Source organism: Molothrus aeneus, chromosome 8, assembly GCF_037042795.1.
Source record: "Molothrus aeneus isolate 106 chromosome 8, BPBGC_Maene_1.0, whole genome shotgun sequence".
NCBI lineage: Eukaryota > Metazoa > Chordata > Aves > Passeriformes > Icteridae > Molothrus > Molothrus aeneus.
The window spans coordinates 23,676,547-23,697,460 of NC_089653.1; the positions used below are offsets into that span (position 1 = coordinate 23,676,547).

Consider the following 20,914-nt stretch of genomic DNA (forward strand, 5'->3'; position numbering starts at 1 on the left):
AAGCAGGAGTTGAAGTTAAAATGATGACCCCTTTCTGCACTGCTTCAGTTGCCTCCCATTTGTGAGATGTATTTGCTGTCTCAAACTGCACACCTGCCAGCAGTCCTGCCTGCCATTTTATTTCCAATCACTATGGATTTGGTGCTGGGAAAAGCCCTGAATTGGGAATAGTGACAACACACTGACTTCTCATACCACCGAGGCAGCTTTGAGGAAGCAGCTGCCCTTCACCAGAACCTTCATTTAGGAAGGGAAAAACAAGATCAGGAAGTTGCTACAACAGAAGCCTGCAGGGAGAGCAGCTCCTCTGGGCAGAGAGGCAGAGCCAGAACCACTAAACGATGACCTGAAGCACCATTTGCACCTGCCTCTGGTTTTTCTCCATCTGTTGCTCTCTTATGACGCCCTACCACCTCCTGAAGGAGTTTCATCCCTTCCATCTCCCAACTCCTCACCTGCCTTTCCTCCCAGCTGGAAGGCAAGAGCAGCCATGGGAGAGGTGCTTGTGATGCCCCCCAAACCAAACCCACACTGTCAGGGCACTTGACAGGAGCTTCCTGCAGGTGGTGCATCCCTGCTCTGATCCCTTGGGCACACTCTGTCTCGAGCCCTTCCCCACGCAGGTGCTGTGCTCCCCATGCTGTCTGTGCTGTTGACTTGCAGCTGTCCAGATAAGATCAGTATTTCTTCAACTAGAGGTGATGACCTCCTCCAAAAGGGTTGCAAAAAGCTTTAACGAATACTCAGTCTTGAGAAATGCTACCTACTCTCTGGGTTCTCCAGAGGTCACACAAAGACAGATAAGCCAAAATGTAGACACATAATGCACAGGGTTTTGCCTTTTCTCTGAAGCACAGGAAATGCAGCCCAACTACTTTGTGTTAACTCTTGAAGAAATGAAAGCAAAATAACTAAAAACAGGTTTTTTCAGTTGCTGCTTATTCTCCAGTGAGTAAGGCATGCAAATCAGGCAGTTAGGGACATACATGGGCAGGTGGAGAGCTGCCATGATCCAGATTTATATGTCTCAGGCACAACATGCATAATTAAGCTTGTACAAATACATTTCTGAAATTACACAAACCTGACTTACACAGCAAGATCGAAGTGTTGCTCTGAATTGCACCACAAATAAGTAATGTGCAGTGGGTTTGGTTCACCAAGTATGCAAGTGAGTATTAGGAACAGATTTGTATCAGTGGTGTACTGACAAAAACTGCTCAGTTAAAGCCTTGAGGACTGAGATCCCCTCTTACAAACCCACTCCCTGCAACAGTACAAATTTCTATGTGTCCTGCCTCAACAATGTCTATCAAATGAGATCCTAGCGGTCCCAGAACAGGATAGATCTATCCCCAGAATTCAGCATTCTGTCAATATCTCCTCTACACATGGCTCCACAGTCAGGCATTTGCTGTCCACTACACTGTGTCTGTGACAGTCACCCCTCCACAATATCACCGCCACTGGCTATTTCACACAAGCTCCAAATACTCATTCCTTGGCAATTCTGATCATCTAATCTGCAACTCCAGCTGAGATTCCAGAGGGAAGCAGCCAGTGACCAGTCCTGGAGGTGTTTGGGACACTTGACTTAATTAAAAACCAAACCCTACTGAAATAACAATACCAATTAAATGTACTTTAAGTACATTTTAAGTGTTGGGCAAGTGTTTAAGTGTTGGGCAAGCATTTCACATGCTGCCATAGTATGAGGAAAGTGTCTCAGCTGTAGGGCCAGAGGTCTCTGATGATCCCCAGAAGGAATCAGGTAGTGAGGAATGCTATCTGACCTCTACACACTGACCCTCCTTTCAGGGCATCTTATCTTTAAAATTTGTTACAGAGCAATGCCACTTTTGATATACAAGAGGAAAGGAGGAGGATTTCTGCTCCAGCATAGTAATGACTTCAGCCTCTGTGTTACAGGGCCTTTTCTAATCAGGCAGGTATTGTCAGGCACTGCCACTGAAATGCAACAAAAGGGGAATGCTAAGGTTTCTCAAGCTATGCTGCTCTCCATGTTAAAATAATTCATTACTTACACAGGAAGGAATCCGAATGTCATGTTTAAGTTTCACACCTGGGTGTTAACTACCCTCAGTTTTGACAGTGCAGTCAGACTGCTCAGCTCTGATGGGAGCCCAGGCTCACGCTTGGCTTGCACAGCCTGGCAGGGTGCTGTCACTTTGCACTGGAAATAAAGCTGAGGATTTTCTTTCCCATGAGAACTACAGACCCTGCAGAGGTACCTCTACTGTGGGACCCTCTGTAGAAATACTCAGCTGGGCTGGCAATCCCAGAAATGGGGATAAGCACAGACCTCCAAATCCCCTTCCCTTGTATCTCTCTTTCCAATGACACATCAAGTGTTATCCTCAGCTCCTGCCACAGCCACTGAAGGCATTTCACTCACAGTATCCTCACTGGCCATGAGGGCAAAAACACTCCTATTTAAAGCTCTGGTGTGTCCAGCAGTGGTTTGGGTCATCTCTGCCCACATAAACATGTGCCCTGTGTGCAGGCAATGAGCACCTTTGTGCTGTGCTGACCTGGGAGCTCAGTGCCTGTAAACAAACTGACAAAGTGGTAAACGTGCCTGGCTGCAACCACAAGAAATCCCAAATGAAATCCATGGGACAACTCACATGTTTTCAATTAGGAACGTGGTGAACTTCTGACTTGCCATTTGTTTATGAACTCGGCTGAACTGTGACCATAAAGGGTTTGTCTACAGTCAAAATGAGTTGAAAACCAATTAGGAACAGTCTCCAGTCCTCTTGTCTCCTGGGGTTTGATTTTAAGCACTTAACCATAAATTAAAATGTACGGTACTATGGAAAGCAGAATTGCAGCATTTCAGCCTATATTTAAATTGACTTTTCATAATACCAAACAAAATGGGTAACAACATTGGTTTGTTTCTTTGAATTTTTATTTTTTCAGTCTAAATGAGAAGAAACTACTGCCAGATTGAATATAATTTTCACTTACCCATAGAAACCTTTTCAAACATAGAAGTGACCTGGGCAGTAAGGCAAAGCTTAGCTTTAAAGCACACTCCAATATTTAATGTACCTTTTCTATTTCATTAGAAATTATGTGTCTGTAGTGATCAGCAAACAATACCTTGACAAAACCTCCAGGTACATCCCAGAACACTTTTGTATGCTTAACACACGAGCTGCTGTGCCCTGCATGAGCAGCCAGATCTTGCACAGCGCCTTTGTGCCCACAGATGTTTTTGACAGTAAATCTGATAACAGAAACTAAGGCAAGGTTCACTAATCATCAGAGGGTTGAAATCTTTGGATGTGAGCTCCAGTGGCTCCCTGGCACCCTTTTCTGACCACACCAAACTCGGGGCTCTGGCTGGAAAGCAGAGCTCCCCTCCAGGGCAGCACCAGGGCTCTGCAGTCCCCAGCCGAAGCAGAGCACCCACTGCAGCCTAAGAGCAGTGGAAAATTCCTTCCCTCTAACGCTCCTGCAAACATCCCCAAGTGCTCAGCAGAGCTTTCAGCTCTAAAACCTCTAACCTGGAACTCTATCAGCTCCCCTTCTCCTGCTCTGCATGCTAACAGGCTGTGTGAAGACAGGATTTGTTGTTGCTTCAAGGACTGACACAGCGCTGTGTGTGCAGCCTGGCTCTGAATTGCTGGGTCCACACCTCAGGTTGTTGTTGCCTTTCTGCTTGTATTAAAAACAAGTGTTGTCAAGTATCATCAGCTTTAACTCTTCCCAAAGCAGGCTTATTAGTGCTCTCATTGGTAAATTCCAGATATTTTTAGCTCTCTGCTGCTGCACTTTGTTTGCCTTCAATGTAACAAAGATTTGGGCTGTTTGAATATGCCTCAGAGGCTGGCAGAGCAGAGCTTAGTGTTGGAAAGATTTCTTCTGCTGAATAAAAATGAATGGCTTGAGGTAAGAACAGCAGCACTGAGGTCACATTGTTCATGTTGAGAGAAGCAACTCAGACTCTGCATTTCAAGGAAACTTCAGTTTGTCTGTATTTTAATAGTTGACATAACTAGTGACTTTCCTTTGCACTGGATTAATATTTTAAAAATTACTACAGAATCACCTCTTCTTTCACAGGAAATTTTTAGTTTCCCTGACACAAGAGAATGCTTTCTGTGCTTAACAAATGGCCTTCACAATTTACCTCTCTCAGATACAGCCCACTGTGAGTTATAATCCCATATTGGAAATATCCCTGCATTTCCATGGAAACAAACTACTTTGCCAAAATATGGGCTTAGTTCTTCAGTAAAGACTTATGAACAGGGAAGAAATAGTTGCTTGGGCTTCAGGTTCAAACATAATTTTCTATCATCTAGAAATAAGAAGCAAATTACTAAAAGGTCTAGAAGTCATTTAAATAAAATATCTAAGGCATTTTTCAGGTTTATCAGCATCCAAACAGATTCAGCTTCTTATTTTTCTCCATATTGACTGAAGAGAGTGAGCCTCCAAGGCTATACATTTGTTTAACAGTGTGCACCTGGGCTGAGATGCAGCACAAGTGCCCGTGCTGGCAAGAAGCCACACACACAAGTTTTTCTGTAGTGCTAAAATAAGGCATTCACAAAGCAATGGCACACATGTGATCTCAGAGTTAAAGCCTTCTGTACTCTCAGCTTTGGTTCCTCCTACAGAGTAAGCTGTTGGAGTCATCAGAAGGGTATTTGCAACTTAATAGTACTTCTGTTGTGGTATTAGGATTACTAGATAAGGGGGTCGATTAGATTGAAAAATGCCTCCCTATTTTCATCGAGCCTTCCTTGGAATACTAACAGCCTGCTGACCCAGCTTGGTGTTATCATCTTGTTTTTAAGAGCAAGAAAACAGAATATAGCAGCTTTTGAAACTTTCCTTACACTGTGAAGACTCGTTCTTTCAGCAGCTTCTGTTTATCACCGTGATTCTTCAAGAATCCACAGACAGCAGATTAGCAGTTTGTCAGTCAGTGATTTACTGGGACAGAGCAAGCACCACATGCTCTCTCCACTCCTCATTCCCAATGCCAGCATGTGAGATCCCACAGCTCCAGAGCTCATTTGCTCATTACACAGCTTTAAATGGTCAGGCTCTGAAGAGCAGCAACACAAAGAGAGCAGGGACAATAATCACTGCACTGGTATTTGAAAAGACATCCAGCTCAAAGCATACTTGGAACAATTTGGCTTCTCCGTCTGCCTTTAGCTTTAACACACCAATGGCTAACCCTGCCTCTGAAATCTGCAAAATCTGCACCTGTCAAACTGGCAATGTGCAAATGTGAAAAGGCAGACAGCAGATGTGCAACAGTCAGGGCATCTCCCAGTCCTGGCTAGGAGAGTTGGAAGGCTTCTCCTGCACATCTACCAACTCCCTTCTCCAGCCACCACATTATTTCTGCATGACACAATAACTGCATTATCCAGCAAACTGGGAAAGAAGCAAAACTGCTTAGTATCTCCCCAAAAGAGCCTCAAAGCCTGTGGTCCTTACATCACGATGAAACTAAAGGCAAACATTTAACCTAAGCAGGAGTGCCTCGTTAGAACACTTGCATTAGAGTTCAGCACTAATGAACAGACAATAACAGCGCCTGAGCTGACATCCAGATAGACTGCAGCTGTTTACAAGCTCAGTAGTTTAAGTATTCAGCTCAATCTTTCATGTATAAAACTCCCACATTTATGATTTGTTTTTCATTTGTGCCATCCAGAATTTTTTTCATACAAGGTACAAATTCATCAGTCCCATTTCTCATGAAAATTAAACAAAACTGAAACACAGGAACCTGACAGACTGCTACAGTAAAAACCGTAGATGGACTGAAGAACCAGTTCTCAATTCTGCTGTCACAGTTTCTCCCAGATCACACACAGCAACAATCCAATTCTGCCTTCTGGCTGAGTGTGTCTTTTCCAGAGTCAACAGGAAAGCATTTAAAAACTCAGATGAGAGTGTGAAAAAATTTCCTCTTCCAAATTGCAAGGATGGCTTTGACACGGACACCTACCCAAGGAAAGGACAAAACCTGTTTATGCATGTTGCACTTTGGATTGAGTTGGGAACCTGTCTTTCCCATATCTTTTCCAATGTGATGAGAAGGGAAATGCTACAAGCTGAAAGCATAAGCAATTTTGCAATAAAATCTTTGCAGTACACCAAACCTTGGCATTAAATTGGCAATGTTTCCAGGACACAAGCTATATTCCAATCAGATTATGTTGCATTAATCACATTTGCACACAATAAAACCAGTATTTCTCAAGCCTCATTTCCCCTCCTTTTTTATTGAAACCATTTTCAGCAGCCATTGATAATTTCATTATCCCTTTCTGGAGAACTCAGAAGCAGCAATGAATTAAGCACAGGAAAAGTATTCCAAATGAAAGCATCCTGTCTACTGGTATTATCTCTTATCTACTTCAGAGATAGAAGATAAACTTTCAACAAGGCTGTAACTTTTGAAGAAGAAGAGTAGTCACAGAGGAATCTTTTCAAGCACAATTGAGTTTGTAATTCTTACTATCCCTCTCCATCTGCCAACAGCCCAGTGTGAAATTACAGTCAGTTTGGGAACCCCACTGCTTTAGCTCTGCTCCTGTCAAGGGACATCTATCCATCACCTCATTGTGCAGCCTGTCCCATTTAAGAGCTGGTAATGCCAAGGCCTCCTGCATTATTTGGATCCAGATCCAATAATTAAGTGTAGCTCATACTGAGTAGGAAGCAGCCAAATAAAATGCTGTGTGAAACCAATCTCTCTCTGCTGCATTTCCAATGGGTGTCACCAACTCCTCAGGCTCAGGTGAGTGTCACAGTGAAGACTCTCCACTGACATACCTTTATTTTACTTTCTGCACTTAGCAATAAACACAAAATGGAGAAGGCTGTGAATCTTTTGGATTGCATGCAACATTTTCCTTTACCAAAGCATGAGCAGTTTTGACAGTACTGGTGAAAACAGGCAGGCAGACCAGAATTGTTAGTGACTGTTGTTCTTCTGGCTGGATGAATAAGCAGAGATGAATCAGTCAGATAATAAATGAAACTACTATTTAGCAAACAAAAAATAACAGCAATAGGACCTCAATTCTCTCTAATTTAAACAGGAATTGTTCAATAATTCTCAGTTCTGCCCTGACAGCAAATTCAGCCCTGGGTGTAATGCCATGGCTTCCCAAGGAGCACCGTAGGGAACTGGCAGGGCCTCGCTCCCAGGCTGGCAGGCAGCAAGGTCAGAGGCAGGGAATGAAGGGCTGCATAACATCACAGAAACTTGTCTGAACCTCCACTAACAGCAAGGGCTGAAATAGCTGATGACTCCTGCTTGTGTCAACTGCAGCAAGCCTTTAAACAGAAACTACTTAACTAAGCACACAAACCACAGTCAACCCCGGCTGCTCTTCCTGCTCCCTCCACTTGCTTCCCAGTAACACCTAGCTTTAAAAAGCATTATTTTATGTACTAAATGTGATTCCCAAAGAGACTGAATAGGAAGAGGACAGCCAATTTCATACATAACGCAGATTTCTGAGCCTCTAGTATTACTGTATCTAGAACATTAACCTAGGAAGATTTGGGAGTTTCCATACACATAAGAGATCTTCTTCACCCCATGAGAATACAACAACAACCCTTTATGGGAAAACAAGAAGTCTAAAACCTGTGAGAGTTATTTCAATTTGCTTTCATTTTATTTTCCCAGCAGTCAAAATTAATTCTAGATGTAATCACTGTGATTACAAATTCAGCTATTTAAGGTCCATCATTTCTCAGACAAAAAAGCTAAAACCTTCAGGCTCTTCTACACAGAAAGACTTTGTTTGCCCAACCCAACCATTAACAGTATTTCTCAACCCTGTGCAAGGAAAGAGACAAGCACAATCGGGGAAAAGAGGAGTTATTTACAAGAATTTGAAGTTTAACCTAATTTTGGCTTGAAAGCAAACAAAATCACTGTGGAAATGCTGTATCAGATAGCCTTGAATTCTTTTAAATTCTGAGTTAAATGTTCTTTAATTTAATACTTCTAAGAAGTACTACTCTATAAATTAACACATGAAATTGTATTTTATGTGCAATGTAACATGATGATACTAAAACTGCTCTCAGCTGGCAAGCTGACATTCTCAGACATGCTGGTAGTAGAACACGATCACTGCAGTGTGTGCATGGAGCTGTTACTACAGACTTCAAAATGCAAATGCCATGTCCCTACCAAAATTAGATTATTCTAGACAGAAAAGATGGCTATTGTAAGTATGATCTGTGTCCTTAAATTCATAAGGTACAGAAACAAAACTGTCTCAAGCTTCTAAAGTTCAATATACATGAAATGACTCTGAGTTTCCTGGTACAGAACCACCTCCTAAGGAAGACTTTTGGTGCTACCAGTGGTCATTGATTTGGAAAGAAGAAAGAGACAAGACAGGAGTACTTCTTTACAAGACAGGTAATTCAATGTGTGTCAAAATAATCATTCTGAGATGGCAAATGTATGACTGTCATCAGTCTGTTTCTGATGTGAAAGTACACAACAGAAGGGGATGTCACATACAGATTTTGGCAGGGTCAATGACCCTGCCAGCCTATAGTTGTTGAATAGGAAGATTGTGCCCAGATATTTTAAAAAACTTTACAGAAAAGTGACCTAGCAATGTCTGAAAGTAGAAATGCAGAAAACTAGATGAGGAGCTCATGACACTGGAGATGCTTGTGTTCTTTTCTTTGGCCTATTTACGTGTTTTGAATGGTCTCCAAAAGGCTTCTGCTCAGCATGAGCCATCTGGTATGCAGATACCATTTCCAGATGTTAAATTACACATAAACTGGCTTTTTACTTTTTTTTTCTTTTTTTAATCAAGAGAAGTAGCATGTCCATGTGAACGAGGGGGTGAAGGATAATGTGACCAATCAGAAAACACAACAGGGTCTCGTGAATGCACTAACTATAGCACATTACTGTAATACTTCCCTTGTCCCACTTCTTCATTATAACTTCCAATTAATTTATTATAATTGTAATCATATTCTAACACTGCACTCTTTAAAGCCCCTGCAGTGGATAAGTATTTTTTCTTGTATGCAAGCTATAAGTAGCTAATAGTGGTCAGATAATAAAAGCCCATATGGAGAGGAAAGGACAACTCTGAGGCATAAGAAAATAAACAGATAATTTCAAAGGTAAATTTTCAGTTTGAGTGGAAAAAGGGGAAATAGTACTTACCAGTCATAATGTTTTTAATCTGCAAAAGGCTTTCCAACCTAATTACATTCTCACAACTCCTACTGAAATGATCTGCAACTATTATCTCTGTTGTACCAGGGAAGAAGTCACAGGACAGCAGCTTACCCCAGCGGGGGCCAGATTTCCAGTTTTCTGCTCAGACCACATCCCATTTCTTTTTCTGCCTCACACCCTGTCTCTCAACTCCCCCGAATGCACTGACTTTGCCTGCTCAACTGGAGGACTGTGATCTTCCAGCCTCAAAAGCCCCAGGTTTTTATGTACCTGGTACTGCTTTAGGATGCTTGGAACATTCACATTTTTTCCTTTCATCAAATCAAGCATAATTTTGTGGACAACACATTTGCTATGTGTTTATAGGAACAAAGAACATTTGAGTAAAATGAACAGTCAGATAAGTGAGGACAGTGCTTAAGCTGTCCTTGTGTCAGGATGGAAATTATCAATAAACTTCATGCTCCACACCAGCCTCACTGGAATCACCTGGGTCCTTGGGAAGTGCCACCACTTTCTTTGCAAAAGTCACAGAAGTTGTTTTTCTGTTACTGAAGTGAAACTCACAACTCTTATTTTCTTTTTTTTTAAAGCATTTATTCTTGAACAACTGTTTTTCATGCACCCCTTAAAAGCACTGCCACAAGCTGTCACAGCTGGGAAACACAAACAGAAAGCTCGTGCCTGCAGTCATATCCAGCACAGATTAACAAAACACTTCATGACTCAAAAAGTGGCAAGAACTTTAAACAGATGTATAAATAAGATGGGTAACAACCAAACCTTTTATATGTAACTGCTTCCTTGTAGATAAAAGAACACAAGGAACTCATCTAAATATAAACTGCAATTACCTGCCACAGTCTCCAAAACTGCTCCTTGCAGCTGAACCATGAGCCAATGGAAACCTTCCTGCCCTTCACTTAGCCTCTGACCCCAGCTCTGACCCCCACACTGTCCCAGCCACATTACTCATCTCTCATTCCTTCTCAGTACACAGTAACCAGATGACCATAGCTGACATACTGCATTATTAGGTGACCCTGACACTCTACCTCACATTTTCTCAGTTCATATACACAACAACTCTAAACTGAAATATTAATGGTGATAGGAACTTTTTATCCACAGCTTTGGAAGTGGTAATGAGAAAGAAGGCAGGATGGTACATGACATCCTCAGTTACAGCCTGTGTGATACTATAACCCAGGAAAATGGAAGTGAGCTTTTTATCTCTTCCTTCCTTAAAACACATAACATGAAAGTCTGACTATGAAGGAAATGGTAGCTTTATTTCCTCTCATCAAAAGTCTCAGGGAACTTGCCTGTTGAAAGATGGAGAAGTCATGCAAACAATTTTATGAAACCAAAAGATCTTATGCAACATCCCAAAGCTTATCTGTCACAAAGAATGGGCAAAGCTTTACAAATTAACTTGTTCAGCTGACACAAGGCACTGCCCCTGCCATGCCTCTTCTCAAAATCAGTCCCTGATGTGGCTAAACCAGGAAGGGGAAAGAGGAAAACCTATTCAAAAATCATTCTCCCAGGACGAGGAGAACCTGCTGGCCAAAGGTGTAGCCTGCTATATGCACCAAGGATGAAAGAAATCATCTTGTTATTCAAAGCCAAGCATGCACAAGGGGCATTGTCAAAATACAGTGGAATCTAAGGGAACAGACTCATTAAGCTTTGGTTTTCTCAGCACCCATAATCACCTGAAACTGTACTACAATAACATGGCTTGTGACCAAATACAGCTTGTAGATAACAAATTTAAGGGAAATACCTAAAATGAAAGTGCAAGGAATAGTGAAAGATACATTTACTAATAGAAGAAGCACCTGCTAACTGGAGTAGCCCAATCAGCTTTTTGCTGGTTTTTGCCCAGCAAGAAGAATATTCCAAACTAAGTCAGTGTTCAAAAAACTTAAGAAGATACTCACCAGCAAGTGTATAGTCCATATCAAAACCAAAGCACTTTATCTTTTCCATGGCTAAGCTTCTGTTTACAAAGACCCTGAAAAGAGAGAAGAAATATCACCAGAGGTACGAGCATTTTCAAAATACTCACGTTTTAGAACAAACACATTCTGCCACTGTCAGGATGTTGGGCATGCACAGGTCAAAATCAGCAAATATACCTGAAAACAGAGTCAAGTCTCATTTTTTGCGAGTTCTCCTGAAGCAAAGCCATGACTTTGCAGAATTATTCTAATTATTGGTGTGCTGTCCAAAGACATACACGCATGCATGCACACACACGCGGCCTTCCATGTGACCTGCAAAAATTCCTAAGAATACAAGTGCAAAATCTCCTGAAGCAGAATGCAGACCTCAAAGGATATGAAACTGGAAGCAGTAGATGCAAAGCTATATAATTTGCTTGATTAAAACGAATTATTAGTAAGAGATAAGAAGGAAAATAAAATAATTTCTGTTAATAAAGTCCCAGCATTTGCCTCCTATTTGGAACTATATCTGGAAATTCAAAGCAAACCCAAACAGATCCATTTTCACATTTTCACCAATACCATTAAAAACATGTAATAAAGCTCTGAAAAAGAGTAACTGAGAAAAAAATTCATACATAAGATATGCCATTTCTATTGTGAATTTTTTTTTATTTATAACTCCTCTGAAACTTGCCAACTGCTATTTTTTAAATTCGACTTTTATCATTAATGCTTATTACAAAGAGACTCTAGGCTGAATGCTTCCAGGCCCTTTTAGATGACAGCATTAATACATTATATCCAATTTAGTTCAAGTAAGTAACAGGGTAAAGAAATAGGTCAGAGAATACAACAAAAGCTTTTCTTGCTTCCTGTTCCAACCTACGACAGTAACTAAGCTGCTTATGTTTCCCCAGAACTTTAAAGCATAAAGCAGATCTGTAATTCAACAGGACTTCTTTCCACTGCCTTATCTGAACTTCAAAAATGAGGGTCAGAACTCATCTGTTGGAGGGCAGCTGAGCTTTTCAACACCCATCTCAGACCGAAATCCCTGCGCCGCTCCGGCTGTGATGCCAAGACAAAATTCTCCCATAGGAGAAAAGTCCTGGAGCCTTCGCTTGTACTCTGATTTCAGCGTGTGAAAATTCTCCAAATATTTACAAAGTGCACTGCCCTCAGTGCAGTAATTATCCTCCTAGCAGCAGCATCGGCAGCGCTGCCGGGCCAGTCAGGACAGCAAGACACAAAGGAGACGGCAAGCACGGAGCCCTTGCACGTTCAGAAAGCCAAGGAAGATGGGGAGGATGGGGGAGCTGGGGAAGCTGGAAGGAGCCTGGGGAGGTTCTGCTCCGGGCAGGTGGCCGGCATTAGCAGCCCTGTCAATCCGCCCCAGCCCGGGTTCCGCAGCGATCTGCTCAGCCCGGGTGCTGCGCGGTGCTCTTACCTCATCTCTCACCGATGCGCTCCTTGCTCAGCTCGCAGCAGTCTGATTCAGCTACTTGTCTGAATCATATTACAGAATTCCTTTAAAGCTTCCCTGGTACCCATGCAATTTTGCTTGGATCTGATTTGACTTCAGAAGATCATTATGCCTGAACGGAGCCTAAAAGCACTGTATATCTTCTTGGACAGCGTTCTAGAAAACACATCTGTGGCTAATTTAACCAGTCACTGGATATTGTTGTTGTTCCACACAAATCCACTTGGAATACAGTTTCTCTGGCAATAGTGTACTTTCCCTCTAACCTTGCACACTCTCTCTGGGAGTCACTGTTTCCTGGCAAAGTGCCTGCCTTTGACAATGGGGCTTGTCACTAAGGGGCCTTGGAGGTTATAGATGACGCTCTTTTTTAATAGATTTATGTGTTACCTAAAGAAGACAAAGTGATAGGATGAACACTGGAAACCGGTAAAGAAATGCCTTTTGGAAATATGAGATGGGCTCCTAAGTCACTAAAATTCTCTCCTGAAATAGCTGGCTTTTGAGTAGGTGGAGCAAATTATCTGAATCTGCAATCTGAATCCCTGTTTGTCTTTTAACATTGAGACAGCTTTGATTTACAAGAGACCAAGGAGAAGCACTATTTAGTACTAAATACAGTCTGATACTTTGTATAATGCATATGATTACATGGTGGTGGTGCTGCTGCTGCTGTCAGGAAACATTATTTATTAGCTAATTCAAGCATAATTTCTGATCTCATGTTTGTGCAGCTTGTTTCTGAGAACAGAGCTGTAAGAAGGAATAACATACCTCCAGGAGACACCATAAACATTTTTTGTCTAACCTGCAGAGTCCAGTTCTGCTCTTGCCTTTAGATTTAATCCCTGCAGCACTGTTTTCTGACTGTCTTTACAGGACAGAAGCAAGAAGGGAAATTTAAAGAAGATCACAAGATCATTTCAGAATTGCAACATTTGGTAAGTTTCCCAAATGAGGACAAAAACCACCAGTACTAAAACACAGCTGAATGCACTCACAAAAAGGGTACTATGACAGTGCCTGTGAAAGGCACAAACAAGGGAGCTGTGACCCAAGAGATCTGTTCCAGTCCAGCCTGCCTGTGTTTAGATGATGACGACACCAAACTGACCAAAAACCATGGAAAGATCACCAAACCTCTGACAGATGTCATCCCTTCCTTTTGTAGTATTTAGAAACTGAACCCAAACCCAGCATACCTTGAGACTGAAGATCTGGAAAAGTTTTCTGAACAACAAAACAAATAGCACCCACTAGTATATTTTTGTTCCAAATAAGTCTTTTGGAAAATTACCATAGCAGAACCTTTTGGTAACAGCTGGTGAAGATGCCTCTTTCTCCACCAATTTGCACTTACTGCCTCTGACCTATAAACTGCACTGGCAGGGTCTAAGCACATCCCAGCCTGGCAGATTTCAAGGCATGCTACCAACTGATCTGATGTGGTAATTCCTTCACCCACCAGTGCTGGAGTGAGACAGAGCAAATATTAAAAAAAGCTAAAGAAGGTTATTACACAACATGTTCAGGACAGGAAATGAGAACACTTTAATCAATTTAAGTTTGCATATGCCTTGGCAGATTAAATGCAGACTAAACAGTGGTAAAAAAAAAATAAAAAGGGACCACTTTTACTTCTCTTGTGAAGGCCAAGATGGATGTTGGTTTATTTTGTAGGCACTCAGGACCTCAGTTTTAAATCCTGATAAAGAAATCTCCCATGAACAGTGCTCCCCTAGGCACAAGGGAGTAAGTAGCTACTTACAAATATTTACTCCCAGAAACTGACCGGCTTAATTCAGGGTTTTACTCCAAGTAGTAAATATCTGCAGTGTCCTAGAAACTAAAATTAAAACCTGAGATTAAATCTCTAGCACAGTTTCTGGGAAGAGCCAGGTGCTTCTCAGAAGCTTCAGACTTAGCCCATTCCAAAGCTGTTCTTAAATTCTAATTGAAGGTACACTCAGCCTGGCTACAAGAATACTGATCAAATCACACGATCACAGAATGGTCTGGGGTCAGAAGGGACCTTAAAGATCATCACATTCCAAGCCCCTGCCATGGGACACCTTCCACCAGATCAGGTTTCTCCAAGCCCCATTCAAGCTGACATTGTGTCTGTTGGCTACAAAACAATAACATCTCCTCAGAACAAATGCTATAGAGAAATTACAAGAGTTGTTTGTGATGACTATAAAGCAACAGCAACCTGAGGGCCCTAAGAACCTCAACCACCTGAGTTGAAAAGATCCTCTGGTCATGAAAGGAAAGGATGAAATACCAAGTTTTTTACAGCTCATCCAGATGAACAAAAATCAAAGAAGCTTCCAGATTACAAACAGTAGAAATAACGTCAGAATAAGAGGAAAACTAAAATGATCTAACATTTTTAGGCAAGGAAGTTTTCATGTAGGATAATTTCTCCACTTGCCAGGATCAGGAGAAATCACACTCTCCCTTCCCCTGAATTTGGTTTTTTCCATTTAGAAAATAGTCACTTCAACTGGAAGCACTGAAGTTAAAATTTAAGCTGTCCTAAAAACTTCACAGCACTGGGCAGTAAGACAAAACAAACTGCAGGCACAGCACGAGCACAGCCTCTGCATTCCCTGTGCTGAGGCAGAGGTGAGTATTGCCTAAACCCAGCTGCACACCTGTATGCACCCAGAGCATCTCCTGAAACGGGACATTGCCTTTCTCCTGCCTGCCTCTTTGCCTCCTAATGAAAATCCCAGCTTTACAGTACTGCTCTGAGGAATATCCCTGCTCTGAGGAATATCCTGCATTTTGGGCTCCCTGTCGGTGTGGCTGGAGTGCCACAAGGTGTGGAGCATGTGGGGAAGGCAGTTCCAGGGAGCACATCCCAGCTCCGTGGGCTCTCTGAGCACAGCTGGGACTGGGGAGCAGCACCTGGGCTTGGGGTGGCTGGCACAGATCCCACCTCTGGAAAAACAGACTTGAGGAGCTGCTTTAGGGAAACCTCAAAGCATGCTTCCTCCCTAATGAGTTCTTCCTCAAAGATTAAACCCTGCAGCTTGGCCACAGCAGAAGGCTCTCAATGACCACAGTATTTATTTTCTCTTTCAGCTCTATGGATTGTGCTGGGTAAGAGAAAAATGTGTTGTATTGAAGGAAGAAGGAACTGCTGAGCATGCAGCAGGGAAGCCACACAGCCCTGATAGCCACAACTCTGCAATTCATAGTCCTTTATACTTTCACAAGAGGACTGATCTTGGTTTTGTTACTGTTCTTGTCAATCAATTCTGAAGCAGGAACCTAAATCCCAACTCTTCTCAAGTAACACTGGAGAGAAGCAAACGCAGAGAGGGAGAAATGTTTTTATTTTATTTGTGTAAAACCTCTAAAGAATTGTACGCCCTGAATGAAATTTGTGTGCATAACAGTCTTGCAGTTTGACCAGCAAAATAAACAAAATGCACAGAACTTTACAATTCAGGAGGAACTTGGCACACAGCTCACAATTCCTCATAGCAAAGAAATGAAAATTAACAATGTGAGGCAAGGTTTCTGGAACAGAGCACTTCATAATAATTTTCCAAATGTGTCTAGAAATACCTTGCATCAATTAGCATTTTTCTGGGCAGTGTGTTTCACTGGAAATTAAATAAATACAAAGAAAATTGCAACACTGCTGAGTGGAACAGCAAATACAGTGGGAGCTGGCTAAGCATGACCTACATGTGTGTTTAAAAAAGCCTGTGGTGGACAGTTGGGCTTGAGCCAACCACAAAACAGGGACCAACTAGCCAGAAGGCTCAGATTCCCTCTTACTCAGGGTTTAGGAACTTTGGTTAATCTTCACTTTATGGACAACTTCCATTTTTTAATAAGCTAGAAGATTTAAAAAGAAATAATGGGAACTAAATGGATTAGCTTTTAACAGTCTCCCACGCCCAAGGTCCCCGTGGCCTCTTTAAAAAGGTGAATAATGAAATAAACATCCCTCTACTGTTATGACAACTCAGTGTTCTCAGTATGACCAGCTAGTCCCCAGATGTCTGCTTGGGGACTTGTGTCACTGCATGACATTGCAGTTCTGGTCTCAGGTGACTTCCACCAGCAGCAGCAAACTTACCCACTGACCTTATTTACCTGGTACAAAGCAAGTGAGCAAGCTAAAGATGATACTACCTTATCATACAAATGTCTCATCTTTGGGTGCTGGATGTTTTGGTAGCTGCCTTAGAGAAGAAATAAACTGCTTTAAATTTTTTAAACCAATGAAATTGTTCTTTTGCTAAGTCCTGCCTCTTTAGTCATTCCATATACTATTTTTTATCATACCATTTTGGTTTTATTTTTTAATTATAGATTTTTAGAATTGTATTTTATTCCTTCTTCAACCAAAGATGAACATTCTGGATATTTTTAATTGCATTTAGAGACAGTATTTGGGCTTGAGATAACTTTAGGGGATGAAATAGCATCAGACAGGGGAAACAAAAGAAGGGCATAAAATTTTCCTGGCCACTTCTACTAACATTTCCAACAGCATGCCCCACAATTTCACAAGTCTAACTGTTCTTGCACAGTTATAGTGACATTAAACTGGAAAATCCAGTAATGACTGGATTCAAAGCCTGATGAGGCTGTATCCAGAAACACAGCTATGAGCACTTCCCTCTGATTCTGCAGCAATCAGATGCAAAGAGAGAGCCTTGGCCATTTCTGTTTTCATTGTTTGGGTTTTCTTCCCAGGCAACAGCAAAGTGCCAAGAAGCTCACATATGGATTCCATCCCAAAATAACACTTGTCTGCTCCCTGAAACTATTAAAGCTAAGGATCATGGGACATTTACAAAGTAATTTCTTTATTATTAATTTGGCAAGTGGTGTGCTTTTTTGTAAACTCACCCATTCTACGGACTGGACACACTCCCCCTTCCTCCTCCAGTGTCTAAAGCACTAAAACAAAGCAGAGAGAGCCACAGGCTGCCCTCTGTCACACACATGCCACCACACAGGTGCCAGGAGGCTGCTCAGACACACCAGGACAGACCACAGCCAGCAGAGCCTCCAGAGCTGCCCAGGACATGGGAACACCCCACATGGCCTGTCCTGTTGTGTTCCATGCAAAGAGCACTTTCAGATGGCTAAAGATTTGTTCTGGTTTTCCACCTCAGTGAACTGATCATTTTGAAGGGTCTTTAAATATAACCACCTAAACAGATGGACAGTTTCAAGTCTCACAGCCTTGTTTATACAACATTTCCACCTGTTTGCAATAACTGATGATCCAGTAACAATTAAGTAAAGAAACAAGATTAGCAGTGAATATCCCAGAGTCTACAAATTTGAACAAGCTAAAGTACATCTTTAATCTATGAAATCAAAACAACCAATTGGCAATCCTTTTGCTTTGTCATTATTAAAGCATATTCTATTTTTTAATCCAGAATCTCAGTGTATAGTAACAGCTAAAATCACTTATATCACCACCATAAGGTGCTCTGAAAGCAAACTGAAGTACAAAACTATGAAGCAACTTACTTAATACTCTATCAGCAGTCAGCAGGAGAATTAGGATTAGGAATCATGATGCCACACACCCTGCACTAGCCAGTAAACAAGACAGCAAGAAGAAAACCCAACAGTTAAAACAACAACAGAAACCTCACATTCAGGATGAGAAGTCTCAAATTATTCAGATGCAAAATAGTAGAAGCATCCCAAAACCAGTATGTTTAACAAAAAAGGCCATTTCAGCCTTACTGCTCTGTTAAGCCAAAACCACAGATAAATAAATATAAGTGCAAATACCTGTTTCCTGGATCTTGGTAACTGTCAGTAACAAGAGTGGATGGAACACCAACTTTTTCCATTATTTGCTTTAACTAGATGGGGTTGCTATTTAAACCCTAAAGAGCTATGTGAGATAATCCAGAGGGTGCCTAGAAGTGCTCACTCCAAGTTAAAAAATAGACACTAGGGCAATTTGGTGGCTCAGAGTCAACCTAGTTCTTGCCTAATTACAATCACATTAAATGACAGTACTCCTCCAGAACAAGTGATCTAGTGATTATCCTCTACCCGGAAAAGTCAACAAGCAGCACACGAGGGAGGTGGCCTCACCACCACAAACACCAAGGAAAAGCCTCCCAAGAACTGCACATCCATTTTACTTCTGAATTAAAATCTGTGTTGCCAATAGCACAGTAATGCAGTATCCTCTTACCAGTGACCTCTGCTAGAGAATGAGTAACATGCAGCTTGCATATTAATTCATCTTCAGACCTCACCTCTGACAGGCGCCAACAGTGTTGTGTAACAAGGTCTGACAGCAACACCAGCCAACCAAAAGCTTTCATCAGAGTTGTCAGAAATTCCCTGAAGACAAAACCCCACCACTTCTCCTCCCCAACAGATTTTTCTGATTCTATAGCTATAAAAATTTGATTCTGAGCATTCTTGCCCATGGCATTCAGATATGATTACGATATAGTCATTATACTCTGAGTCAGTATGCACTACACCAGTTAAACCAGTCTCACTGGGACTTCTGCCAACAATTATTATATGTTGAACATCCATCCATCAATTATGATACAATTAGAAGTGCAGCACCTGAAAAAACACATTCCAACTAAGAATGACCACTGTAAACTATGACTATTAGAATGGTATCTTCAGAGGTAATTTTTAAAAAGTTTTTAGAAGTTTCATGGCCACAAGAACATTTATATATATATTTTTAAGGTAAACTATTTTGCTTTTGGAAGCTTTTGTCTGAATTTTGTCTGAATTCATTTACAATTCAAGTGTATCAAATCTGGTGTACTTCATGAGAACAAGTATGTTCAAATGATTGGTCTAGGTATCTCTACCGGTATTTAAGTAAGCATGAAGCAAACAAACAGTGAAACAAGTTTTTTAAATTTCACACTAGAAAACTAGGCATTCCTAGCAGCATTTAGAAAATCTGCTGAATTTGAGCTCAACTAGGCTTTCAACACAGGTAACAAAAGCTAGTCCCACTTAATCTCATCTGTAAATGTGGTGTAGCAGCCAAGCTCCTCCAGCCTTTCAGACTGGGCCCATAAAATAACTTTGACCAGCTTTAAGGTAACAAAAACATAATAGGTTAAAATTCAATGTTCTTATTAGTTTTGTTTCTGAGTCACTTTAGATTTATGTTTTCCTTTAGCTGCGTGAGTAAGGAAAAAAAGAGACAGAAAAAAAAAGAAGAAAGAGAAAATAATCTTGACAATGACACCATGTATTTTCTATTTCTCTTTTTCATAAAATTTGCAGTGCTTCAGCAAAGAAGCAGAAAAGACTCAGATCATACCTGGACCTTAGTGAAACAAATTCACATCCTACAACTCATGGCTGTGGCCAGCACATGTATTCTGCACCTAAAGCATTAATAAAACACTAAAAAATATAATATCAAACACCAAGGGGAAATAACTTCAGTCATACTTTATCATGTCAAGTTTGCACTTTTTAAAGTAACATCACATCTGTTAACACTACGGCCATGAAAAGTACCAGAAATAGAAATCTGACAACACTGCCTCTGGAATGAGGTTGTTTCAGATTCTCACAATACTGGATTATCAAAATAACTCCCATGAAACTGGTATACCAAAGCCATTAATAGCACAGATTTATACTACAGTCTTGGCATCAGGTTCTCTCATTCTCTCCCATTCCCTCCCTCTCTCTCCCTTTGAAAGAGGATAGCAATTCCAAAACAAAAACGTGCCTCTCCTTAATATTGTGCCTCCCTAGTATTTCCAATGATGTGCTTTCCATGAAAATCTGAGATGCTAGCAGCATTTCTGCTTGGTATGTTTTGCCTAAGACATTTCTAGATGCTAAAAACAGGTACCTAAACTTTACCACAGACTAATTTTGGGCCACCAGATCCCAGCTCCTAGTGGGAAGCCCTCCTTCATGTGACTGCACTCCCATCTTCCATAAGGAAATTCTTTCTGAAAGTAAGGACTTCTTACACAAGTAAGGGTAAACATGAGGAAGACTTGAATGTATGAACTTAAAGACAAGCATGGCTTCCTTTGCATCCTGTATAACATTTAGCAAACTGTCAGCACTTAAACATAACAAATGTTAAGGAAATACTTAGAAAAAAAAATAGGTATGACTCTGACTTGACTTCCATCAATCTGAATCAGGAGTAACACAGCTGAAGTTTTAAATAAATTTATGACACAAAGGTAAACCTGTCAATGACTGCAACAAGGTGAAGAT

General features: G+C 41.2%; 1 protein-coding gene across 3 annotated transcripts in view; it reads right to left on the minus strand.

Moving 5' to 3' along the window:
* Positions 1 to 20,914, minus strand: part of NT5C2 (5'-nucleotidase, cytosolic II) — a 59,716-nt gene that overhangs the window by 19,428 nt on the left and 19,374 nt on the right. For all 3 annotated transcript variants that reach the window (XM_066554211.1, XM_066554213.1, XM_066554212.1), the window contains exon 3: positions 11,185 to 11,258. In XM_066554211.1, the coding sequence (XP_066410308.1) occupies positions 11,185 to 11,258 (74 nt within the window). The remainder of the gene's footprint in view (positions 1 to 11,184; positions 11,259 to 20,914) is intronic.